We start from the raw sequence: 26,169 nt of genomic DNA, 5'->3' as shown, positions 1-26,169 counted from the left end.
AGATGTTAAGATTTAGGATGGGTCAGTTTTTGCAGGATCTCCCTCTTGGACCATAATAAGAGAATGAGCATGTATTCACCTGGGTATGATGCTAGGATTTGTACCATCCTCTATTCTATTCCATAAATGTGGAAGCCTACATCTATCCTGTCAGTGTGTGTACTTGTTCCCCATCAGATGAGATCAAAAAGCTTTCCCTCCTGGTATCTGTGGAGAAGATGCCTCTGCTCCTCTGCTCCTGCTGTTATGGACATAACGTACACAATGTGGGAGTCCAATTCCTGCCATTTCAGACCCTCTGAAAAATGACTTCCCACAAAACATGCTTTTCCAAATGTGTTATCAGTAAGGGCGTATTCCGTTAGTGAACCCACATTTCAGAATTGCTGCTGTCTGGCCAAATAATTTGGTGAAAATGTCCTGTGAAATCATTCCAGCCTTGGAGTGAGGTGCAAGTGAAGGTGCAAGATCCTAATCTACTCATTTGTGTGCATTAGGAAGGCCTCTTCCAGCCCTGCAGTTGATAGATGCCCAATGACTTCATTCAGAGAGTAACTGCTTGAGTCCATCTTGGCACGTCTCTGTCCATGGACATCATACGCATGGTTTCAATTAAACAATCCCCTGCAAAACAACAAACTCCTTCACTGTGCGGATATGTTTCAGATCTCACAAGGTGTTTGATCATCAGACTGGTAGCAGCTGCTGCTCCTCACTAAGAAAGTCACCTCCAGCTCTAATTTGTTCTGGAAAGGCAGTGGGTCATGTTGTGGTCCCCTTGGCTCTGACACCAGCTAAGGATGGTGCAGCGCTGTTGAGTCCTGGTCCCTCATCAGCCACCCACAGTTATTTGCCAGTAGCACCGCTTCATTCTTCATGTTGGGAACACTGCCCTCAGTCGTGGCCAGGACTGGAAGCTGGTTTGTTCCACAGACAGCTGATTCGCTTTGGGGTTTTTGGCCCTGGGAAACAGAGCTCAACAGCATCAACACCACCTTGTGGAGGTGCTACGCAAAGTGCATCTTCTCATTTGCTTCTCTTGGAAGGTACAGGACAGGCGGAAGTGTAAGCTCTCCCATGCAGAGCTGGTGCAAAGTTACCCTCTTCTGAGGTGGATGACTGAGGCTTTCTTCCTCTCTCCAGCACTGTGTCCACGTAGGACTTCTTGGCTTAGTGTATCTGCCAACTCAGAGATTCCCTGAAAAATGGGCAGCTCCAGAGGATCTGTCTGACTTCTGTGATGGTCTGGGATGTTCTGCTGTATGCTGTCTTCTCTTGGTTTTATCTCTATCAGCAAGGTCTTGTGGAGCCAGCCGAGGTGGCTTCCAGCTCTCCTGTCTTAGGCCATCTGACAGCTGAGAGAGTTAATTGCTATCGCCTGGTTCCTGAAGACAAGGATTACCTGTGTGTCTCTGCTTCACTGGAAGAAGTCATGGGTGTTTCTCCTAGGAAAAGAGAGATCAGGAGGCTGCAGATTGAAAGCCAAAGAGGATGAGGAAGTGAGCCTACTTTTTGGCTTTCCTTCTGCTGTCTTTGGTCACCTCCTGGGACTGTGCACCTTTACAGGCCTGTCCAGACAGACACAGGACCGTCTATTCCACAGCTATCCTGGTGCACTTGAGTGGGCTATCAGATGTGTTTGCTGCTTTCCAGGGCAATGCAATCTTCTGAGTGGCTTTCTTTTATGGTACAATAAGGTCCTTTGCTTCTCAATGGACTCTCCAGCCACACTTACTCCCTGGAGATCTTCCCTGCTGCTTCCTCTTGAAGCCAACTTTCTGCTCCCTTATTGGCCTCATTGTCTGTACATCAACAATTGCAACCCATGTGTTTTTTTGAGTAACCTCAGCCTGGATCCAATTCATCCTTCTCACCAACAGTACCTTTGAGCAGGAGCCCTTGCACTTGTAATTCAGACTTTTTCTATCAAAAATGTTCTTATTTTGTTTCCATAAGTCCATATCCTTTCAAAAAAAAAAAATCTCTTGGGCACTTCGTGTCCCCTGCTGGGGATTGACAACTTCAGCTGTTTCCACACATGGATTGTCAAAATAAATAGAAGCTTGTTCCCAAAGCGGTAGTGGAATTGCAGGGTAGGGGAATCCGATGTCCCTGCCGTATCAGACTGCCTCTCAGCAGGATGGGGTGACTGTGGCAATGCTGAACGCCTCAGTTCCAGCATTGGCCATGTAGCTGCTTGCACCTTCATACCTCAAACACTGCAGCACCTCTGGAATGTTGTTGGCTTGTAGAAAAAGAACATCAGAACCATCTGTTAGGTAACTAGTGATGAGGGCAAATGCTCTGTTACCTGCTGTTAAAGTAGGGAATCATAGAATCATAAAATAGTTTGGGTTGGAAGGGACCTTAAAGATCAGCTAGTTCCAACCCCCTGCCATAGGCAGGGACACTTTCCACTGGATCAGGCTGCCCAAGGCCCATCCAACCTGGCCTTGAACACCTCCAGGGATGGGGCAGCCACAGCTTCCCTGGGCAACCTGTTCCAGTGCCTCACCACTCTCATCGTGAAGAAATCTCTCCTTATATCTAGTCTAAATCTGCCCCTCACCAGTTTATGCCCATTGGCCCTCATCCTATCACTACAAGCCTTTGTAACAGTCCCTCCCCAGCTTTCTTGTAGCCCCTTCAGGTACTGAAAGGTCACTATAAGATCTCCTGGGAGCCTTCTCTAGGCTGAACGAGCCCATATCTCTCAACCTGTCCTTGTATGTGAGGTGCTCCAGCCCTCTGATCATCTTTGTAGCCTCCTCCGGACCTGTTCCAACAACTCCACATCCTTAAGGATTCCAGAACTGGACACAATACTCACTTGAAGAAAGAAGGGGCTCAGTAATTGGAGCTTTCTGCAACATATAGTCCCCATGTACCCTCCCATCCTGCCTGTCTCCTCTCCCTCGGAATACTGCCTGGTGTGGGTCTGCAGTGGACAGGAGGGGAAATGGCAGCACCCTTCACTCTGTAAGCCATGTAGCTGGTAGGAGGAGAGCAGCAGCAGCTAATCCTCTGCAGATGCTGCACGGGAGAGCTCCTCAGCCTCAAATAGCAGGATACAAGTACGCTAATGTACAACTAAACAGCACAAAAAGGAGTCGTCGCTGGTAAGGATCTCTCTTCTCCAGGTGATCAAGGGCAACATTGATACTTATGATGTGGTCTTGAAAGATCTTCGACCTCCCATCATTGCACGTTTTGTCCGGGTCATTCCTGTGACAGAGGTGCCCACGACTGTCTGTATGAGGGTGGAGCTCTACGGCTGTGTCTGGTATGGTAAGTAGCAATTTCCATGCCTGTCACTGGAAAGTAGTCCTTGCACAACACTACCTGGGACTCGCCCCATGCAGAAAGAATCCCAGGCCCCTGGAACTGCTTATGTTGGTCCACATCATTAATAAAAGGATAATGTGGACAGAGATGATGGAAGGCTGCTGCTGCTGTATATCTGAGGTATATGGCCTTCTTTTTTTAGATGGTTTGGCATCCTATAGCATCCCTGAAGGAGGGACAATAGCGGCTCCTGGCTTCCCCATCGTTTATCTGAATGACTCGACCTATGATGGCTACCAGGAGCGCAGGTGGGAGAAGTCATCCTGTTCTCTCTCGGTCACTGTGCAAGTTCTCTCTCCTTTCCTACTCACCCTGTCACTAGCACCTTGTATCCCAAACACTGCTTTGAGACCTTCAGAGCTGCAAGTTATCCTGCTACTTCTCCAAAGCACTGTGGCTTTGTTGTTCCAGGCACTTTGACATATTGTTAGTTGCTCTGGTAGAGGAGAGGGCATGGGCTCAGGAGGCATCAGATTCATTTCCCCCAGCTGACAAAGGCTGGCAGGAAAGAAGTAGGGTTTTTTATTATTGGAAGTTGTTGTTGCTTCTCTTTAAAGAGAAGACTATGTCCGTATCCAGCTAAGTGCTGTCTTAGTTCATAGCTTCCATCTGTAGATGATGTGATGGCACAGTCCTGATGTGTTGGATTGCCTTGAAGTCCTCATTGCTTTCGCGCTCTAATTGTCACCCTATTAATTGCACGGATTTCTCTGTTGGCTCAGGTATAGCCTTAAGCTGTCGTTGATACTAAAGATCGTAAGGTGCTGCTACTCTTCTGTTGCCCCAGAATGGAGTGGGAGAACCTCCAGTGTCCCTGGAGCAGATGAAGGTCCTTCCACTCTTCATTGTCTTTGTTGCTTCTGCAGTTTGGTGTCTGAAATGCATTCTCTAGCAGACTGCATCTTAAACTGTTGCAGGAGGTCTCCAGGTTAAACTGTGCATCTGAGACAATGCGTAACACCTGAACTCTAGACCTGCACTTGTTATCTGTGAGCTCCTGGACAGATTTCAGATATTGTTTTTGAAAACAAAGCTCTGATGGACTTGAAACAACTTGGAAAACTGCATTACTCCCTGTGAGAAGCACCGGGTCAGCAGAGACACTGCTGCCAATGTGCTAGGAGAGGAAGGTGGCTGCTTACTCACTGTAAACATTTCTTGGGTGTGATGCTTTTCCAATTTGGAGTAAAAAAGCCTAAAGTAACTGGAGCGTGATGGCTCATTACAGGTCTGTTAATTTTTCATATTGCTGAGATGAGGTAGGGTGGCACGTTACTGGCATTTTGAGGTCTGCTTTGCACAATAGTTGACTCTCATGGAAGGAGAGTTCATTAAGGGTCCGTATCTGAAATGTTAAATAACCAGCTGAACTTTCAGATGTTTAGTGTGATGATTTTCTTTGCTATAAATCCAGATTTGAGTGTGTTTCAGTGGCTTGAAACCTCAGACAACCTTGGGCGTGGGTATCCTCCTGAGGCAGCATACCCTGCCGGGAGGAATGTGCCTGATGAGTGATCTGACATTGTCTGACAGTGCCCTGGTGTCACCTATTGGCTTGAGGTGCTTTCATTACACGTCCTGTTTCAGTTGTCACTAGCTTCCTGGACGCTCTTGCTGTTGCCTAAAGTTTGGGGTTTTTTATGCTTAGAGGTGATTTCTGTAAATTTATTTGTGTTCTGTCATGTTGGGAGTGAAAATAACAGAGCGCCAAGTGCATTCTTCCTGCTTGTAGGATGTTGCAAGATACCAGGTAACAACATCTTTATATGTTAACATGCAATGCTTTCAAGCTGCATTGGTACAGTAGGGATTGGATATTAGCTAAAAAATGTGTTTTATGTGCAGAAAGAGGTTGGTGTTGCTGTCCTGCACCAGCTTTGAAAGCTGGGTCTGCTTGGGGAGTGTCAGGGAGCTGCAGATGTAGGTGTGAAAAGCAAGGACTCTTTCAAACTGCTTAACCTCTAGCTCTTGTGCCTGACTGGCCTGGAAGCGGGAATCTGCCTCTTCCAGCTGTTGATCCTGTTTTGGATTTCAAAGGCATCCGTAGTGACAGGAGGTGAATGGACTTGGGGACCTTCACTGTACATAGCTACAGTCCAGTTGGGTTACAAAGCCTACATAGAGGCAGCTGAATAGAGGTCCAGGGAGCAAGTTCAGGCACTAATGCAGCTGAACTTAGTGCTTTCCCTGCTGGGATGGCTCCCAAAAGGCAAGATTATCCCACATCTGGTATCTTCTACTGTGAGACAGTGCTGGAATGCTGTACAGTGGGTCTGCACTCTCAGATAGGAAGCGGAGGGTCCCGAGTGAAGAGTCTGATCAGCCTTGGAAACTGAGCTGATAGCACTCTCCTCTTGCACAAGGGCAATGCCAGAAATGGTCCCAGTTAGAACTGCCTGTGGCTGGGTGACCGCCCTTGGTCTCACTGCTCCTCTTTCTGCTTTTCTGTGCCTGCCTGCACACTTTTCCCACTGCATCCCCAGGACAGGCTGGAGCATGATTCCTCCTGTGCAGCTCCATGGTGAAATGCTGGAATTAAAGCTCTGTCTTTGGAGAGCAGTGTCATTTTCTGTAGTCTCCATTTTCATTCTCAAGAAACTCTACTCATAGCTTGGCTTTGCTTGATACCAAAGTAAAAATGCCCTTTCCCAAGCAGGGAAAGGTTTTAAAAGCCCAGTCTGAATAAAAGCCCAGCCTGATCCGGTGGGAGGTGTCCCTGGCCATGGCAAGGGATTGGAATTAGATGATCTTTAAGGTCCCTTCCAACTCAAACCATTCTATGATTCTATGAAAATAAATGTGATGTTGCATAAGAACAGGGACTGAGTTCTTGTCCAGGGTGGGTTAAGGGTAAATAAACTGTTTCCCTGGTACTGGCTGAAGGATCCGTGTGCTTGCACATTTGAGCTCTCCAAGCTGGTCTTCTGCCTAACTGTTGGTTCTTTCCTGCTAGGCACTTGTATGGTGGTCTGGGCCAGCTGACGGACGGTGTGCTGGGACTGGATGACTTCACGCAGAGCCACCAGTACCGTGTGTGGCCAGGCTATGACTATGTGGGCTGGAAGAATGACAGCTTCGTCACGGGCTGTGTTGAAATGGAGTTCCAGTTTGACCGACCACGGAACTTCACCTCCATGAAGGTAGTCAGCGTTGTCCCTCTCCAGTCAGCTTTGGGGCTGGGTGCTTCCAGAATTACCCCTTGGAGTCCTCTTCCCAGAGCAGGAGGATACAAGGTGCCTGGCACCAGGGTCAGAGTTTGAGTAGGAGATGACCCAAGTTTGCCAATGTAGAAAGGTGAAGCAGGGGAGAACTTGCCTCTCCAGAGCTCAGACACTCTCTGTTCAGTATTTGGCTTCAAAAAGTGACAAGCAGACACCTGAAACAGCGGTTGGGCAGCTGAGATGGATTTAGGATGTAGGCTGCTTACTGTCCTGGGGTTGCCTGACACCTGAGGTGAAGGAATGTGGTTGTGCTTTCATTTGGACCAAAACTTTCTGTGGATGCCTCAGTCTTTGCTTGTGCTGTGGGAAATTACTTAAACACACAGGAACAGGATGAACTGAAATTTGAGTCTCTAGTAAATGGCAGAATCTGTTAAAAAGGATTGGTGGCTTTTATTGTAGAGATTTCAAATGAAGGAGAACCCACCACATCCTTAAGTAAATTGTTTTAGTGGTTACTTACCCCAGTTCTATTTTGTCTATTTTTAACTTGCAACTGTTGTCTCTTAGCCTGCTTTTGCTGGCAAAAATAAGAGTCCTGCCTTCTCAGAATTTTTCCTGCTTCTACACTGTTGATTAAACCACTCTTAATCTTTGCTTCAGTAAATGAAGTTGGCTGAACCTCTCGATGCCTTCCCTGTGAGATCCAGGGTTGTTTTTGTAGCTACCTTCCAATCCTTTCCTCCTTTCCCAGTACCCTTTTGGAGGAATAGAAACTGGAACTGGATGCAGGCTTTTCTCATCAAGAACGGTACCAATTTCCTGCTTTTAGATGATTCTTCTTTGTTTATGAATCTTGGGATCGAGTCATTCCTCCTACTCAGTGGATAGGGAACCAGTGCTGATTAAGACTTGGTATCTTGCTACAAGTCGATTCAAAGTTATTGGTGTCCAGAATAAAAGTCCATGGTAGGCAGCATCACTTAAATTTTGTTCCCATGTTCACTACCCTGAAACGAATCCTGAAAACTTCACATTATTTTAGAAAACTTTCTTTTAGCCGTTTAATTTATTTTATTGCTCGGGATTCTGCTGTCTTTCTCAGATCACTGAAAAAGGCAGCAAATCACCTCGAGCTGGGAATATGTGTTCCCATTAGAAAAACACCTAGAGAAGAATTTGTGCCTTGAAATTTGTTACTTACTAGTTGATAACTTTAATCAAATTAATCTAATTCCTGACTTCACACTATGCTAATTAGAATCAGATGTTATAGTAAGTCAAATGCCTCACAAAAGTCTGTCATGTAAGCACAGCCATCCTGATCAACCAAACACAAGCTCATAAAAATTGCTCCTTCATCTGGAATAGCATTATAAAGCTGTATTGATTAGCATAAATTATTCCTCATTATTTATTTACTGTTGCCTGTTTCAGCTTTGCATTTATTTTATGCAGGCTAAGCGGTCTGTAGATACCTTTTTTGTATCTTCATACCTCTTGGCTTTCTTCCAGCCTTCTGAACTTTCCCAGTATCCAAGGAAGTATTAAATATAAATGTCAGCAAGTATTGCAACTGCATTGCAAATAATTTAGGCTTGCCTATGATAAAATTGCACTGTCGTGGATGGTGATTGGAATAGAACGTGTCTCTGTATCAGTTGAAGATGTGAACATATCCAACTCCTGTACTGTCCAAATATAGCACAAACTGTGTATTGCAGCCATCAAGCTTTCCTGCTTGTTATGGATGACTCTTTCTCCTTATTCAATTATGTTGTCCGTGCCTCATTTGTTTCTAATTATATGCAAATACCCTTCTTTTGTCTCTTTACTGCTCATCAGACCTGCAGTCCTCATTACTGCTTCAGTACTATTCACTGTCAGACCTTGCGGAGGCCAAGCAATTAATGGGGTTCAAAGCTGCCTTTCGTTTGGGAGCTGGTTCCACCGTCCTTAGGGAGTAATTCCTAGAGTGGCTAGGAAGGGGCAGACCACCATGGCCATGAAAATGGATTAGACTGAGGGATGAGATGAGGACTTCAGGGTTCCCTTATTCCTTCTGGTTCCTGGTCACTGGCCATAGTGCCAAAATACTGTGGTCTGGATCTTCAGGACTGCCTGGTGGAATCTAAACTGTAAGGCTGGTTGGTTTGGAAAGACTCAGGGCAAGAGCTGCATTCAGGATACAGTGGAACAGTAAAGGATCCCTGCAGCCCTGGCCCCTCTTTGTGGGGCCTGCTTCCTTGGAAGTGCTGGAGGCCTGAGAGAGCACCAGGACTTTGGTGTTGATGAGTGCCACAACCCGGGGAGATGGAGATAGCACTTCTGTGCTGGAGAGCCTCTTGGTTTGGGTGCAACCCAAGAGCAGGAAAGGATGGGGTTGCTACTGGGTCTTGGAAGGGTAAAACAAACCTCCCTGGTACAGAGGAGTGAAGTCAGCCTGAAAGCAGTTTGTGAACTGCTTAGTCTGAAGAGGATGCCTTTGATTTAGTGAGATGTTAGCTTGGGAACATAATGATTAGTGATTGCACTTCAAATTCCAGCTTCAGTAGCTACATTGATGGTGCCATCGCAGCAGGGACAACCTGGTAATGTACTAAGCCATCAAGAGAGGTTGGTAGATTCAGGCCTACATGATGACATAGAGAGATTAGATCCTCTGTGGCCTTCAAGGAGTAACCACAGCAGAAGGGCTCTGTTTGTCGGGGGTATCTTCTCCAGCTTGCACATGTTGGTTGGTTGTTTTTTTGAAGAAATTGGCTTAGACTGCAGATGCTGAAGGCTTTCTGAAAAAGACTAGAGCCACAGTTATTTTTTCTCTCTCCACTTAGGATATAGGTTCAAGGAGAATTGGTCTTTCAGATTAGAACAGGATTTCTTTAATTGATTTTTATATGGGACTTTTGGAAAGCCTGCCAAAACTTGACCATTAGCGTAGCTTTTGCAGGTAAAATTAAGCGCTATTAATACTTCAGAATCACTTTTTGCATAAATGATTGCACACTGAGTGGATGAAGCTATACTGGAACAAGTCGCTCATTCTGGGTTAGTGTTCATACAGGGAGATATTAGAAACAGAAAATCTTCATGAACAGAAAATCCCTGAGGCTTTTCTTTAGGTTTCAATAAATCTTCCTCCTGTCTGATGTGTTCTTTTCTTCCTAGGTGCATTGTAACAACATGTTTTCCAAGGGGGTGAAGATCTTCCAGAAGGTGGAGTGTCTGTTCAAACCACGCCTGATTGCAGACTGGGAGTCCGAACCTGTTGGAGTGGCAACTGTCTTAGATGACAAAAACCCCAGCGCTAGGTTTGTGACTGTCCCCCTCAATCAGCGCGTGGGCAAAGCCATACTTTGCCGTTTCTACTTTGCTGACACCTGGATGATGATGAGCGAGATTTCCTTCCAGTCAGGTGAGTATTCCTGCAGTCAGGCGGAACTGGTGAACCATGAAGGGGTAGAACATGTAGTCCCACTGCATTAACTCCATGTAATTGGAAGGAGGAAACAGTAGAGGCACTGGGACAGTTGGAAGGGGAAAGCAGGGGTAGAAAGGACCAGTCTACAGTGGATTCTTTTCAGAACGATACTGATGCACATGTGCAGGAGCACAACCAGGGCAAACAAAAATTGGACTATAGTGCACTTATTTTGAGACGGCTGCCTGCTGCTAATGGGGTTGATTTGTACTTCTCTTAAATTATTCATAACAAAATATTTAATAAAGTTTCACAGATGATGATTGTTAGGTTATGAAAAGTAGGAGGCAGACTTTTTTCTCAAGTCTTAACTGTGACAGAGGAGTCAGTGCCATGAGGTGCTTTAAAAAGGTCTGGAAGGAAATGGACAAGAGTCTTGGAGGAAACCACCAGCCCTGACAGTTAAATTATCTGCATCTTAGTCAGAAGTCCCTAATCTGCTATGGATTCTTGAGGAAGAAGTGCTCTGATTGCAGCTTGCTGCTTATCTTGCTGATGGCAGCCCCTCCTGGTTCCCCTCAGTCATTTGGGTTAGACAGACTCGTGATCTGGCCTGGGGTGGCAATCCTATACTCATGCTAAAATCATAGAATAATAGAATAGTTTGGGTTGGAAGGGACCTTAAAGATCATCCAGTTCCAACCCCCTGCCATGGGCAGGGACACCTCCCTCTGGATCAGGCTGCCCAAAGCCCATCCAACCTGGCCTTGAACACCTCCAGGGATGGGGCAGCCACAGCTTCCCTGTGCAACCTGTTCCTGTGCTTCACCACTCTCATCGTGAAGAAATTCCTCCTGCTGTCTAGTCTAAATCTGCCCCTCTCCAGCTTATACCCATTGCCCCTCATCCTATCACCACAAGCCTTTGGAAACAGCCCCTCCCCAGCTTTCTTGTAGCCCCTCCAGGTACTGGAAGATCACTATAAGGTCTCCCAGGAGCCTTCTCTTCTCCAGGCTTAACAAGCCCAACTCTCTCAGCACAAAGGCTCATTTCTGTCGGTGTGCCGAGAAGTGCTGAGTGAGCAGGTATCTCTGCTCATGCCCTGCTGCCTGGGGCTCAGCCCAGTCCTGCTTGGGAAGGCAGTGGTGGTTGGGATTGTGCTGACTGCTGGCAACTGGAAGGAGCAATTGGGCTGACGCCTTCCCTTCCTTTCCACAGACATGGAGAGCGTGAATCCGAATTTCGTTACGGTAGCCACAAGCACAACAGATCTCTTGGAAACAGAGTACAACGTTACTGAGGGGACCTGGGGTAAGGATTTCGATTACTTTGCCATGCCAAGGGCTCAGATGTTGGAAGGTTTCACCGTATCATCTTGGTTAACATAGTCTCTCCTTTCCTTTCTGGAGATCGGGACATGGCCTGGTTTCTTACCCGCGCACACAGGGCTGCATCTTGCAGTCCTCAGCCTCTGCTCTTTCCTCAGCTGGCCAAGGCTGCCTCAGAGCAAGTGGGCTGGAGGCATGTGTGCAGCCAGTGAAGCTCTGGAGACTGCCTGCCCTACACGGATCCATCACAGGACTCTGTCCCAATGCCAAGAACAGGCTCCGCTTGCAGAATTCCTCTGCACAATTCTCTGCTATGCGCCTTCAAAATGAGAATTTCTGATAAGAACAAAATGTGAACGTAGTTAATATTAATGCTCAGGAAGCTGCCCAAGATCTTTTCTGTACCAGGCTGCAGGCAGTTAGCCAGCACAGATAACAATTCGTGCTTTGATAACTCCAGATGCTTCTTCATTCTTCTGTGATTGCAGAAACCACATCTTCTGTAACCAGCACCTGGATAGGAGAGAAAGCAGATGAGTCCAATACCTCCATCCTTGTGGGCTGCCTTGTGGCTATTATTCTTTTGCTCCTGCTGATTATAATCATCATTCTTTGGAAGCAGTATGTTCAAAAAAGGTTGGAAAAGGTAATACAACAGAGCTATTTTGCAGATGCAAGTTTGGTATTTAATATTAATACTAGTGATCTCAGAGTGGGAAGCACCAGGTTTCCCCAGCTCCACAGAGCAGCTAAAACTCTTCCCACAGCAGGGAAGGATGCCAGCCCTGTCCAAGATGTTACTGGAAATTGCTGTGGTTACAGCCAATACATTACTTAATGACTGAGCATCGCCTCAGCACTTTTCTCTCTTCTGCAGGCCCCGCGTCGAATCCTGGAGGAGGATGCCACGGTTCGCCTGTCCTTCTACAGCTACACTATTGCCAACAACCAGACCCAGATCCACCAGTCAAACCCCACCTATGAACGTGCTTTCCCACTGGATTTGGAGTATCATCAGCCGGCTACGCTGCTCCAAAAGCTTCCAGAGCTCTCTCAAAGTGCAGAGGATTCAGGTAATGTAATAGTCTCCAGAAGTTACACATTTATTCTTCAAGTATTTCCCTCAGATTTTAAAACGTGACACTTCTTGGTGTCTAAGTAACCTTCTCTGACTCCTGCGCAGTACAATACTAACCCAGGGACTAAACGCAGCCTTCTGGAGCTCTGAAACTTTTTAGCCTGTCACTTTGACAGATGGGAAAACCTCCCCACTAGAGAAGGTGATGGCCTTTTGTTGTTCTCTTTGAAGACTATTTGTAGTTAGACAGACAGGCCAGCTTTTAGGAGCTGTTTGTCTCTGCCCCTTGGCAACAGAGTTGCTGCCTGCAGCATTCCTGGGCTGTCCAGACTGCCTGGTGGAGAAGACCTTTACCTCCTCTTCCTGCAGCAAAGGCTCTTTGAAATTCCCTTGGAAAAAGCAGAAGAAATGCAGCAGAGAATTTTGTGCTGGCTTTCAGCCCCCGGGGAGCTTTTGGATGCACATTTCGAAGTGCTTTGTACTTGGGGATGGCAGTGCTGATTAGTGAATGGAAGAGCAGTGTTGGATTCCGCAAGCACTGGCAAGTTGCTAAGGTCCAGCATTATACTACACAGAGAGATTGATTTGGATCAAGTCAGGATGTGAATTCAAAGCAGAACGAATGTTCTGTGTAATGCTGACCATGCAGGGAGTTAATTATGACGAGTTATGCCATTATAGTTATGTGAATGTAAGAGGCAGTGCAGTGTGCTAACAGGGAAAGTGGAAACCTCGGTTGGAAGGGAATCCAGAGCCAGTTTGACATTGCAGACAACACCTCTGCGTCAGGTAAGGGGAATAGGTCATCTTCAGGATGAATCAGAAACGGGAAACCACTACAGACTCATGCCTCTGTGTCTGGGCAAGAACTTTAGTGCTCATAACTGGATAGAGCAGGCGGCTGTTTAACACAAATTCACTGGTACCTCGCAGGTATTGTTCAAACAAAGCAGAGCCTTCGTTCAGGGTGTACCTTGGTACAAGGTAGGGTGTGCGGCCAGGCTGAATTGCCCGAGGCCTGCAGGACTGAGAGGAGAGGAAGCCAGCACTGGTTTTATGGGAGCAAGTGTGTCTAACTCCACCTGTCTGTGGTTTCCCCGTAGTGTGCAGTGGGGACTATGCCGAGCCCGACCTGACCAAGTCCACTCCTCACCAAGGCTTTCAGAACAATGTTCCTCACTATGCTGAAACGGACATCGTCCACCTGCAGGGTGTGACCGGCAACAACATGTACGCAGTCCCAGCCCTCACCGTGGATTCACTTACCAAAAAGGACATCTCAGTGGGTGAATTCCCACGCCAGCAGCTACGGCTCAAGGAGAAGCTGGGAGAAGGACAGTTTGGAGAGGTACAGCCGTTCTCTTCTGCATTTCCTCCAGCAGAAAGGAGATGCTTGGTACAGTGGAACTTCTGAGATGCCTCTCTGGCACTGCTTCCTATTTGGGAGCTGAGACGCCTGCATAATTGTATTTTAATTAATACATGGCTTTGCAATGTAATGTAAAGCCTGTCCCTAAAGGCAGGCTTCAGAGAGCCCTGTTCTGCACCTGTAAGGCTGCTGCTTGGCACCACATGAGTCGTTCTCAACAGATGAGCTTTGCAAACTTCTTCTGTTTGGTATCTATATCCTCATTTATGAGCCTACGGAAAAGGCCTGGCGGTGGGCATTCAGACTGTTTCATGGTTGTCCTGAACATGCAGTGCCTGTCGCCCACCTTTAGTTGTGTGAGTTTGAAAACTATAGCAGTGACTCCAGACAAGACAAATGGATCCTAGTTGTAAAAACAGCTTTCACATTAATAGGTGGAGGTTCTGATGGGGCTTGCACTGGCCCAAGCAAAGAGACATTTCCCAGGCACTGTGGTCCCCTCACAGATTCTCACTGCTGCTTGCTTAAGCCCCAGTTTATGTCAGACTCCTTGGGCAGGATGGTATCTATCGTCTGCCAAGCTTTCTCTTTACTCCTTGAACTGCTTTCAAGCTGTGAATGGTTTCACCTCATCTCTCCTGCTTTGTTTCTACACCATGTTGGCAAAGGCAGTAGTTCCTCCCTCCTGACTGTACACCTTCCCTACCTCAGCCCTTTCCCTGTCCCCCTCACTTCTTTCTGGATCACACTATGTTGACAAAGCGCTAACATCCTCAACCTCTTTACGTGGCTGTTGGTGCAGTCCCTTCTGCTGTTGTGTGTACCCTCCCCTGTCTTGGACTGTGCTTCAAAAGTAAAAGAGAGGCTTTTTTTCTCATCGTTGTTCTTCTGGTTTCTCCTTCCCTCTTGTTCCTGTCCTCCTAACAACTGTCAAAGCATTCTCCTCCTTTGTGTTGGCAAACAGCAGCAGCCAGGCTCTCTGTCTCCAGTTTCCCTAGAGATTGGTTCAGAGCCTGTTCCTTTCCTTGCATCACAACCCCTTTCTCTTGCTTTTATAAGTGTTCTTGTAAAAGCTTACAAGCATCACGTTCTCCCTTCTTTCCTTCTCACCTCCTTAGTCTTTACCAGTTTGGTCATGATAATATGCTTTGCTCCACTTCTCTGCCTCGGTGTACAGTCTTGTTTCTACCAACACAACTCATGGCTTTTTTTCCACCTCTCCACTCAAAGCTTCCTTCCTTTCAAGCTTTTTTCTCCCTTGCTCCCAGCCATCTGCTCCCTGGACTCAGGGACACATCACCTGTGCTTGTAAAATATCTGCTTAGTGCCATTGCTCTTCCCTATTCCTGGCTGTGTTTCTGCCACAGCAGCTTCCATTCTCCATGGAACTGCGGCAGCATCCTTGTACTTTGTTTCTGTTCTATGGGTTTTGTCCCAGTTTTCCACTCCATCTTCTTTTTCTCCTCACCAGGCTTGTTGTGTGAGTTCTGTTGCTTTCTTTCTATAAAATTCATTAATTCATTCATTATATTCCCCTCACCACTGCGAGTCTGTGACACATCCAGTCCCCTCTTCCAGTGCTTTTCCTATCCTACGCGCTCAAGTCTGTCTACTTTCCCCACCCCAGCATCTGTTGCTCTGTTCTCCAGCTGAATATGTGTTTGGTAGCTCCTTAGGCAAATGTCACGTCCTTTCTTATACAACTGGCAGTAATTTTATGTCTTTATTCATTTATTTATCTGAAGAAACTTGGCATCTATATATCCTCAGAGTATTCATCCCTGGCTGTGTTTGTAAGTGAAGTATTCCCATCCCACATGGATGGGCACACAGGCGCACACATTTTTCTACTGGAAACAGAGGACTTTATAGCTGTCTGTAATTCCAGATGCTCCTCAGTTTGAGTGGTGACTGAAGCCAGGCTGCAGGACAGTTCCTGGCTGGTGTGATGTGCTATACACACCAAACCTGTAGCAGCCGTGCTGTTTGCATACACGTGCAGAGTAATGCAGACAACACCAGACACAGTTGCCTTCCTGACCGTCTCCAGTAGCTGCTGGGGCTGCCCCAGTCAGCCGCACCAAAATGCATGCTTGCAGTAAATTCGGTGCACCGGGAACCTATCAATCAGGCTGCAATCCACCTCCATTCGGACGTGGTGGGCTGTGCAGTGCCTGTACACACTTTGTCCAAGATCTCAGGCCAACCTATGACTATTTCTGATCAGAACAGAGTCGCCTTTATCAAATCATTCACTTGGTCATTCTGCCGGCGGTGACCAAACTGATGACCTCAGTGTGACTTTTGTTTTCTTCTGGTTTTTTGGCCTGTGCATACTCATAGTTGCCTCTGCTTTCTGCCTCATAGGTGCACCTTTGTGAAGCTGATGGCTTGCTGGAATTCCTGGGAGTCCCATCTACAGAGTTCACTCACCAGCCAGTTCTTGTAGCAGTGAAAATGCTGAGATCGGATGTCAACAAAACAGCCAGGTAAGCATGTCTGCGATACCAACCATCTGAGAAAGAAAACAAATGCTCTCCAAGCAACAGTTTCACATAGTTTCACCCTGGTGTCGTGTGTCTCTGGTGTACGTTCTGTGTGTTCGTGTAAGGAACAGGACACAAGCAGGGATTGGTCACACCACAATGCTCTATTAATCCTGCTTGCTGGGGACGGGGTCAGTGTTGAAGGCAAGCACAGAACTAGCATTCAAACTTGCTGCATGCTGTTGTGTAAATGTCTCTGAACAGGGATTTTCTTTCACGCTATTTCTGCTTTCCTTAGACAAAGGAATAGTTTAGGATTTGAACCCGTTTTCTGTTTTACAAGGAATGATTTCCTGAAGGAGATCAAGATCATGTCACGGCTGAAGAACCCAAACATCATCCGGCTTCTGGGGGTGTGCGTGCGTGATGACCCGCTGTGCATGATAACAGAGTACATGGAAAATGGAGACCTCAACCAGTTCCTGTCACAGAGGGAGATCTACAGCAAATTTGCCATTTCCAACAATATTCCCTGTGTCAGGTAAGAGGAGCTGCCCGTATTTGGGACGAATCAGCAATACAGAGCTACCAGTTCAGTCTCCTGTGCCTTTCAGTGACCTTCCTCCGGCACAGCTGTTGCCACAGCACATATTGTGGGCACTGCTCCTGGTTTGTGTGGGAGGGTGTTCTTGAGGCCACTGCAGGTCTGTCTCCCTCACCATGGACCATTCTGCTCACAGTGACCATCTTAGATGTTTGCTGGTGTGACCATCTGTTTACGTTAGTGAGTCTGCGTCAAATATTTCATTAATATGAGAAGCCAGTTGCATTACAGCCAGGATTTTGGGATGAAAGTCAAGAAGGCTTTTGAGAAGATTCCAAGAAGAATCTTAAGAAGACTCCGAGGCTTTTAAGAAGATTCTGCTGTTCTCTGGATGTCTAAAAAATATTATATGAGAGGAATTGAGTGTGGAGCCTCACTAAGGAGAGATCTCATCAGCCAACAGAAGGAGAATATTTGGTAATCAGTGGTGGCACTTATCTCCCTCCTCTGGAAGGATTAAATCAAACTTAAAAGCATCTCTATTATTGCAGAAATTCTTCCCTCAGAGGAGAGTTGTGTGTAGGACTAATGCATTCTGCTCGATGGAGTAACCTGCACTGATGGGGAATCACTGCGTTGCGTAGCCTTTGGCATGTGCCCTCACAAAGGATTAGATTTGTTTGTAGCTGGAGCAAGGCAGCTCGGGAGAGTGAGTTCTGTTGATGGATTGGACAGGAGGTGGCTGGGTCATACTATGGCAAGACACCACCAGTGTCTCCACCAGTGGCTGGCAGTGGTCAGTGGTCCTATCTGGGAGTGTTAAACTGCAATCCTGACACACCAGGAGCTGTAGGATGGGAGAGGGTTTGCATCAGAGTAGAAACATATTCCAGCTCTCTCCAGTCTCCTGTCCTTTTTGCGCTTCTGAATCAGCTTTCACCTTTAGACTTGTGGCTTTTTTCCTGGCCAAGGCCTTAAACTGTCCTTTCTCTTTTATTTCCTCCTCACCTCTCATCTGACCTCAGCACTGTTACTCACATTCTTCTTTGGTTTCCATTACATGGCTCTACCCCTAGTTTTTCTTTCTCTTCCGCTGATCCTTTCACCTCTCCTTTTGTCCCTTCCAGCCAGATACGGTTTCATGTTCAAGGGAGACGGTCTGACTAGCTCAGGTATCATCTATAAAGGAGTTGTTTAGTGACAGCGGAATGATTCCCCCTGCCAAAGAGTGCAGCTTAGCTCCACTGGTGTGCGTGGGTGGGTGATAAAACATGGCAAGGTCCAGCCATCCCACTTGACTCAATACTTAGCGCACCAAATGTGGTGACCAGCCCTGTCCTTAGGAAGCGTCACACACTTTTCAGTCCTTATGGCTCTCTGGTATTTGAAATGCTTCTGCCTGCTGCTTCTGTCTAGCAAATCATACAGGGGAGTCTGCTGAGTTGTCTCCTAGAATCATAGAATCATCAGGTTGGAAAGGACCCACAGGATCATCGAGTCCAACCATTCCTGACACTCCCTATAGTATCATAGAATCCTGTCCTGCCCCTCTGTATGCACAGCCCCACGCATCGAACGCTGAGCAGGGGGGCAGGAGGCAGAAGAGAGCTGCTGGTGGGACCCTGGTGATGAGCCGGGAGAGACTGGACTTCCAGAGTGGGATGAGCAAGTCCTAGGCAGGGAGGACAACTGAAGGGAGGAGATTGGATCTGGAGGCTGAGCCTGCTCCTCTGTGACAAGCCAGCAAGCAGGTTAACGTGGTACAAGTGGGTGGCAGATTTGGGGACACAACCCATCCGCCCAGATCAGGAGAAGCAATGAGCTGAGTGTGGGCCCAAGCTGAGGGTCGCCTGGCTGAGTTGTGCTGAAAGGCTGGGAGGAAAGGGGTACCCAGCCCCGTCCTGCCCCTGCTCTGGCAGGGACCGCCTTTGAATCTCTGTAGCAATAGCTTAGCTATCGATTAGAGCTATTGCTAGATTGGTTATGTTGTCCTTAGATGCATTACATTAGTGTAATTTGGATAATATGGTACTGTTTTTCTCATTGCCACCAGAACACAAGAAGGAGGAGACTAAGGCTTTCTTTTCTGTGAGCTTTATCAGAGAAATACTAACTGTGAACAATTTATTGTGACAAATACTTGGTTGTGGGAAGCATTTGAGCATGCACAGTGGGAAACAAACCAAGCATCGCAGCGTAATAGTGTGTGGAGAATGATGAAAGTCAGATGGTCCAAATTCTGCCTGGGTATTTAGATGAGATTTAGGAAGAAATCCTAAATCCTAAATTGCTGTGAGGGTGGGGAGGCCCTGGCCCAGGTTGCCGGAGAAGTGGTGGCTGCCCCATCCCTGCAGGGGTTCAAGGCCAGGTTGGATGGGGCTTGGAGCAGCCTGATTAAGTGGGAGGTGTCCCTGCCCATGGCAGGGGGTGGAATGGGATGGGCTTTAAGGTCCCTTCCAACCCAAACTGTTCTGTGATTCATTTTGCTAACAGGGGAATTAAAATGATATTAGATGGAAATGCATCTGGTTCTATTTTCAGTAATATTAAACATACTAAAAAAATAAGCTAATTTTAATGTTAAATGATGTATTTACATTAACGTAAGTGTGCAATAGTGGCAGTGTTTGAAATACCAAGCAAAGCAGTTTTTTAGATACAAGATTCTGAGATTGTACAGCTTCATTTTTCATGTCTGTCTGCAAAAAGTTGGTGCTTTGATGCAAAAACTCTTTGAAAATCTTGATACTAATGCTTGATGTTCAAAAAAAAAATCTAAAGGATGTCACATTCGAAGTACCCTGAATTTCAGGGACAGCCTGTCTGTTCTTGCTCAGTCAGCTTGGGAGCTTGGCTGAGCCTGGCAGGCGGGGGCGTTGCAAACTAGGCAGTGTAGTTCCCCTGTTGTGGAAAAGGTAAATTGGGTCACTGTAATACCTCGAATGCAAGGAGGAACGAGTTGAATGTGGGGAGCTCTATTGACTTTCTTCCTCGTTGTGTTCTCTTTTACTGCAGCTACTCCAACCTGCTGTACATGGCCACCCAGATTGCCTCGGGAATGAAGTACTTAGCCTCTCTGAACTTTGTGCACAGAGATCTGGCAACTCGCAACTGCCTGGTGGGGAACAACTACACCATCAAAATTGCAGACTTTGGCATGAGCAGGAATCTCTACAGTGGGGATTACTACCGTATCCAGGGACGAGCTGTACTGCCCATACGCTGGATGGCCTGGGAGAGCATCCTTCTGGTAGGGACTGCACAAAACCATTCACAGAATCATAGAATCACTAGGTTGGAAAAGACTTCATAGATCATCAAGTCCAACTGTTCCTATCTGCCACTAAACGATGTCCCTGAGCACCTCATCTACCCATCTTTTCAATACCTCCAGGGATGGGGACTCCACCACCTCCCTGGGCAGCCTCTGCCAGTGCCCGATGACCCTTTCTGTGAAATTTTTTTCTTAATATCCAGTCTGACCCTCCCCTGGTGCAGCTTGAGGCCGTTCCCCCTTGTCCTGTCCCCTGTCACTTGGGAGAAGAGGCCAACCCCCTTCTCTCTACAACCTCCTTTCAGGTAGTTGTAGAGAGCAATAAAGGTTACTCCCTCAGCCTTCTCTTCTCAAAGCTAAACAATCCCAGTTCCCTCAGCCACTCCTCATAAGACTTGTCCAGCTTTGTTGTTCTTTGCTGGACACACTCCAGTGCCTCAACATCCTTCTTGCAGCGAGAGGCCCAGAACTGAACACAGGATTTGAGGTGTGGCCTCACCAGTGCAGGGGTGGAATAACGTCCCTGGACCTGCTGGCCATGCCGATTCTGATCCAAGCCAAGATGCCATTGGCCTTCTTGGCCACCTGGGCACACTGCTGGCTCATGTTCAGTCACTGTCAATCAACACCCCCAGGTCCTTCTCCTCCAGGCAGCTTTCCAGCCACTCTTCCCCTAGCTTGTAGCTGCCCAAGGTTGTTGTGCCCCAAGTGCAGGACCCGGCATTTGGCCTCTTTAAACCTCATGCCATTGTTCTCAGCCCAGCAGTCCAGCCTGTTCAGATCCCTTTGGAGCCTCCCTACTCTCCAGCAGATCGACACTTCCACCCGGCTTAGTGTTGTCTGCAAACTTGCTGAGGGTGCACTCAATGCCTTCATCCATATCATTGATAAAGATATTGAACAGGACTGGACTCTCTCCCTTCCTCTGTTGTTTCATTCCCCTGAAATAGTGACACGTGTGTAACAGTTGACGTAGCATCGAAACATACACTGCAGATGTCCCTTAGGTTACGCAGGACCTAACTCACATACTGGAAAAGGAGCATATCCCTGCAAATACAGCACAGACCATCTAGGGCATAATTCCTGTTCTGTGCCTGGCATTCAGGATCCCTGCTGGAATCATAAAGAAGTTGCCTTTCTGTGCTCATTTCCCCAGCTGTGAAGTTGAGAGGCAGAGGGGCAGAACTTCACAAGTTTCAAATGCCAAGTCTGGTTTTGAGGTTGGGGTTTTGGTTTCTGTTTAAGGGTCCTGCTGCTGCCCTGTAGGAGATTGTTCGACAGCCCGAACACATCCAGTCTTGATATTCAGCCCCATATTTCTTTCTTGAACTCGTTGGTGAGATCATCTGGTTACTTTCTTATAACACACTGGGTACCCAGAAAAATGGTGATTACCGCTGCTATAAAAACTGTTAGGCCTGCACTTTTCTAAATTCACCCTTGTTTTCCTGTTTCCAGCTGCATCTAAATTGTAAGTCATGTCCATCTTCCTTGTGTGAACATCTTTCAGACAGTGAGAGCCTGCTAGGCTTGCCAGATAATCCTGGGCAATCCAGATCTTGGATGTTTTCTGCCCAAACAGGCCCTCCAGCCCCTAGTTGTTATTTTCTGAGTAGTCTTCAGCTTCTGTTTACTTCTTCACAAACACATTGTTCCAAACTCGGCCAGTTTGGGCACATTTTTTTGAAGATGGAAAACAGGGACAATGAGCAGACTGTCACTGACTTCTTACATGTGCAAAGATCCAAATTATCTTGGCCTTTCTCTAGAAGTCTGGAGTCTGCTTCGGCTCTGCGTTCACCCTGAGGGCTTTGCTTCCAGTTCAAAGGCTTTTTCATGCTGCACGGCTGTGTTTGGGGTGGAGGTAGGCAGCAGCTATCCACCCCCCTCCCACAGTCCATTTTCCTACTGCTGCAGACAAAGACTTTCTCAGGAGGGACCATAGTCTCTGGCTTTCTCAGAGCCTTGCTCCCTGCTTCAAGAGGTTTGGCCCAGTGAAAGCTGCCCCTTAGAGCTGTCCCAGGGGTCCCACAGACATGCTTCTGCTCCACAAAGCAGCAATATCAAACTCGGACGGGTTTGTGCATTGCTGAGAGTGGGTCACCTGCTCTGCCGTCTCTTTTTGAGAGTATTTACCCAGGTATGAATTCTGCATCCTCGTGTTTAGTTGCAAGGAGTGGAGGCTGAAACGCTGAATGAGCGCTGTGAGCAACCCGGGCTCACAACATCTGTTCTGTTCACAGGGCAAGTTCACCACAGCCAGCGATGTCTGGGCGTTCGGAGTCACCCTCTGGGAGATGTTCACACTGTGTAAGGAGCAGCCGTACAGCCTCCTTTCAGATGAGCAGGTCATCGAGAACACAGGAGAATTCTTCCGGAGCCAGGGCAGGCAGGTGAGAAAGCAAACGTGACCTCTTCTTCCTCCACATCCAAGTGGATCTCCCCAGGGCCTTTCTGTGGGCCTTACTTCCTCTGTGGAAGTCTCTGCCTCTACTGCTCATCTTTTCAAGAGTGTCCTGTCTTTCTTCCTCTTCCTCCAGAGTGATTGCACCAGCTTTTCTCTCTTGGAGTCCCACTGGAGTAACCTCTTGGCCCCACCCAATGCTTCTTCCTTAGAAGCCATTTCTGTTTCAATCTGCCCTTGATGCACCGTCCTCCTTACCTTCTCTGTGCTCTCCTACACAATCCTTTTGCTCTTTTCCTTTGTCAGATCTCTCTCCCACTGGTCTTTTCTCTGAAAGATGAGGAACCACTTACTGAGGTGGGGAAGGAGGAGCTGCTAGTGCCTCAAGTTTAGATACTCCCGAGAAGCCATTGGCCAACTCTGGTTGCCGAAGGACCTCCCTGTGTCACTGTCCTCTCTTACTGAGTCCCAGGCAGGACTGTGCCTTCCCCTGTTGCTTTCAGCAGATATGAGCGATGGTGCAGGACAATCCAGCACCTCAGTACTGAGGAGCACTGCACTCAAACAAGTGGAGCGCCAGTTTGCTGCCAAAAATTCATATTTAGCACCAAACAAGTTAAAGGATTAAGGGGAATAAAATAATAGAAGGTTTTAGTCACTGTCTCATGAATACTAATGATTGAGCGAAGAGCCTATAAGATGTGTATTGAGATGAGAGGGGAAAAAGAAATCTGCCCATCTGTGCTTTAGCTAAGCTCTAAAAGGTGTTTTTTCTGTCTCTGCTAACAAGCTGTCACGATGCTTAGAAAGCCTCATGGGTTGTCTACGGTGAGTGAAAGCATTTGGATTTTATTGTGGTAAATTTGGTGTTGGTTTGTGTTTTGTTGTCACTTGGAAGATGAATCTCTGAAGCGTTCATGTTTCCTGGGGGACAAAGGAGTGTTTTGTGACCAGCTCATCAAACAAGTTGGCAAAGTGTCCGCAGTGCCATTTGAGGTGGTGCCTGAGCTCCATGGAGACTTCACCGCCAGATTCACGCTTGGTGGATTTCAAACATTTGCATGATGGCTGTGTCTTGTAAACCCGGAATGAAACTGTCCTTTTGGTTTTAGTTGAGCAGAGGCTCAGTTATTTTATGGAAAGTCCACTGAAATGTTTTTCTCTGTTTTTCTTCCTTTCAGATCTATCTCTCCCAGACTCCTCTGTGTCCTAACCCCGTGTTTGACCTGATGTTGAAATGTTGGAGCAGGGATATAAAAGATCGTCCCACTTTTGACATGATTCACCACTTCCTGCTAGAACAAATGGAATCAAACATTTGACTCCAGAAACAGAGGCAGAGAACAGAACAGAGTGACTCTGGTGTCTCTTTGCCTGTACCTCACGGGAAGATGGTCAGGCCACCTTGCTCTCCTCCCTTGACTGTTCTGTATTTAAGTTGAGACATCCATGGCAGCTGCTCATTCTATTGGCCATGGTCTGGCATGCAGGACCAGAGGATCTCATTTGGTTGGAAAATCATCTCCTCTTCTGTATCAATTCCTGGGAATACTGTGAGAGGGGTTTCTTAGATACCTGTACACCTTTGGGCAAAACGAATGAGTAAAACTTGGAGGGACTTGGAGCTCTTTCCTGGGTGGAATAGGAAGCCTCCAGCTGGTGAGAGCGCTACCACTCAAGAACAGATTTCTAGAAGTAAAGACTTCATTCTTCTAAAACTATTCCATTGAGTCAAATGGAAGTCTTGTGCACATTAGCAAGTGTTCCTGTCTGCTCTTGTTGCAGACAGTATGTATAGTGAGAGACTAGAGATGTCTAGAGCTAGGGAACGGTTTAATGGACTTGAGTACTACCGGAGCTGGGTTTAGCAACCCTTTGGAAGTCATGCTACCAGGGTCTACGAAGGACGCTGATGGAAGAGTCCAAGATCATGTTGTTTTTTCCTGTGGTTGTTAAGCACTGCTTTGTTCTATATGTGCGTTTTCCCCACACTGGATTTTTTTTCTAGAAAAATTGTTGAAAATGAATGTTCAAGGTCATAGGAAGGTCACTGCGGTGGAAGATCTTCTGACCTACAGATTAAGGCTAGGGTAGGGAGTTTGTATTGAAAAGTAGCTGATACTGTACTACTGTCACTACGTAGATTAATTAGCCTAATGAACTTGTAGCCACAATGGACTGATGTGCAATTAATCCTGTATAAGTACCCATTAATATGAGATCTCTAAGTCAATGCTGTTACCTGTGCAGAGGGAACTTAGATTCAGTGAAACCAGATGGCTGAGAGCAGAACCCGCTATGTCACTTGTCACAGCTCACGCGAGAGGAGAAACAGCAGCACACGGGTCGTCTCTGGCACGCACACGTGCTCAGATCCATGTGTCCGGCACCAGCGGTGGTTCCTCAGGTCGGCAGTGGGGTTGGCGCCATCAGCCACGCAGACGCCCTTCAGCTCAGGCTCCTTTCTTGCCGAGATCAAATCTGGCAGCAGGAGATGAGGCTGATGCATCCCCGTGGTTTGGGTTTGCCTTTTATTTTGGGCGCCACGCAGGACAATTTACTCATTGAACTTGGGGTTGGTTTTTGTTTGTTGTGTCACAAAAGGCTCATTCTCTCGAGGGTTTTAGACGGCTCTGAAATCCATTTGGAGTGAGTTAGAGAATTCAGCTTGTTTCTACAATAAATCCTTTGTGGATTTACCAGGTGCCTGGGGAATACTCTGCTGTTCCCTCTCTAATTGTTTAGCAAGATACTTAGGACCAAAGCAGATATTTCAGAAGCTAGGAGAAGCTGAAAGCTCAGCACGTGAGTTTTTTATTTAACAGCATATATTTCCAGTAAAGATAAATATCTTTTAAAATCTTGGGCACAAATGTAGTGTGAGTGGCTGTCTGTGCTGTGAGCTCTGCAGGAGGGCACTGCTGAGAGAGGGGTTGTCACAACAGTTAGAATGCAAGGCTAGTCGTTACGTTGAAAGAATAAAGCTGTTTCTGACTTGGCAGGTGCCAGGATGGAGGGTGGCCTGGCTGTGTCTCCTGCTGGAGTTTCCCAGTTTCAGCTCCTTTGACAGCACTGTGCCCGGGTTGTCCTCCTGCAGCCCCAGCCTGGGGTTTCCTTGGCTGCACGTGGGCATCTCCATCCCAGCAGGTCGTTTGAGCCCCGTTTATGTTCTGCGGAGCCAGGGGTCCAAGTCACCTCATCTCCCTGCGGGGGCTCCATGGGCTTGGGTGAATCTCGCCCTCAGACAGGTATTTTTCCTCCTTTGACCAGAGGGGCCGGGGCGAGGGGCTGTTCCACGTGTGCATTGTCTGGAGCCGGGCGATGGGAGTCCAGGCCGGCGTGGTCCCTGCTGCAGCCCACCAGGCGCTGGTGGCTGGCGAAACACGTGTTGATTGTGTTTCTGGAGTATTGCTGTCCTGTCCCAGAAAACGTGCCTGAGTGATACCTGGCCGTGTGTGTGATCTTGTGCCCTTCAGAGTGTAGAGATACCAGAGCGCTGTAACGTCACCTGAACGGGCTTAGTACTTCTGTTTCGTCAGGATGCGCTGTTCCTCTGTTGACATGTTGACATACGAAGTTTCTCTCGTATCAATAAATTTTAATGATAACCTTGACAGAAGTGAATTTCTACTTTTTTACTCAGGTGTCTGCACTGAGGACAGATATTTTGGTCTGATTATCCGGTAACTCTTTGGTAAGCGTGTGCCCTCTGGTTTGAAAGAAGGAGCCACTGGCTATTTAAAAGGTCCAGCTCTG

At 47.2% G+C, this 26,169-nt stretch overlaps 1 protein-coding gene across 4 annotated transcripts in view; it reads left to right on the top strand.

Annotated features, from left to right (window-relative positions):
* Positions 1-26,049, top strand: part of LOC104059949 (discoidin domain-containing receptor 2) — a 63,840-nt gene extending 37,791 nt beyond the window's left edge. For 3 of the 4 annotated variants that reach the window (XM_054083976.1, XM_054083975.1, XM_054083977.1), the window contains exons 5-17: positions 3,141-3,288; positions 3,488-3,593; positions 6,299-6,485; positions 9,675-9,921; positions 11,146-11,238; positions 11,744-11,901; positions 12,133-12,328; positions 13,437-13,681; positions 16,070-16,191; positions 16,532-16,729; positions 19,748-19,982; positions 22,253-22,402; positions 23,595-26,047. In XM_054083976.1, coding sequence (XP_053939951.1) covers positions 3,141-3,288; positions 3,488-3,593; positions 6,299-6,485; positions 9,675-9,921; positions 11,146-11,238; positions 11,744-11,901; positions 12,133-12,328; positions 13,437-13,681; positions 16,070-16,191; positions 16,532-16,729; positions 19,748-19,982; positions 22,253-22,402; positions 23,595-23,735 — 2,226 coding nt within the window. In that variant the 3' untranslated portion in view covers positions 23,736-26,047. Of the gene's footprint in view, positions 1-3,140; positions 3,289-3,487; positions 3,594-6,298; positions 6,486-9,674; positions 9,922-11,145; positions 11,239-11,743; positions 11,902-12,132; positions 12,329-13,436; positions 13,682-16,069; positions 16,192-16,531; positions 16,730-19,747; positions 19,983-22,252; positions 22,403-23,203; positions 23,242-23,594 lie in introns of all 4 variants that reach the window. The other variant, XM_054083978.1, reaches the window with a different exon arrangement.
* Positions 26,050-26,169: the final 120 nt, after the last annotated feature.

Source organism: Cuculus canorus, chromosome 19 (genome assembly GCF_017976375.1).
Source record: "Cuculus canorus isolate bCucCan1 chromosome 19, bCucCan1.pri, whole genome shotgun sequence".
NCBI lineage: Eukaryota > Metazoa > Chordata > Aves > Cuculiformes > Cuculidae > Cuculus > Cuculus canorus.
The sequence above is the reverse complement of the archived record's forward strand: the minus strand, read 5'-3'. Positions and strand labels throughout refer to the sequence as shown.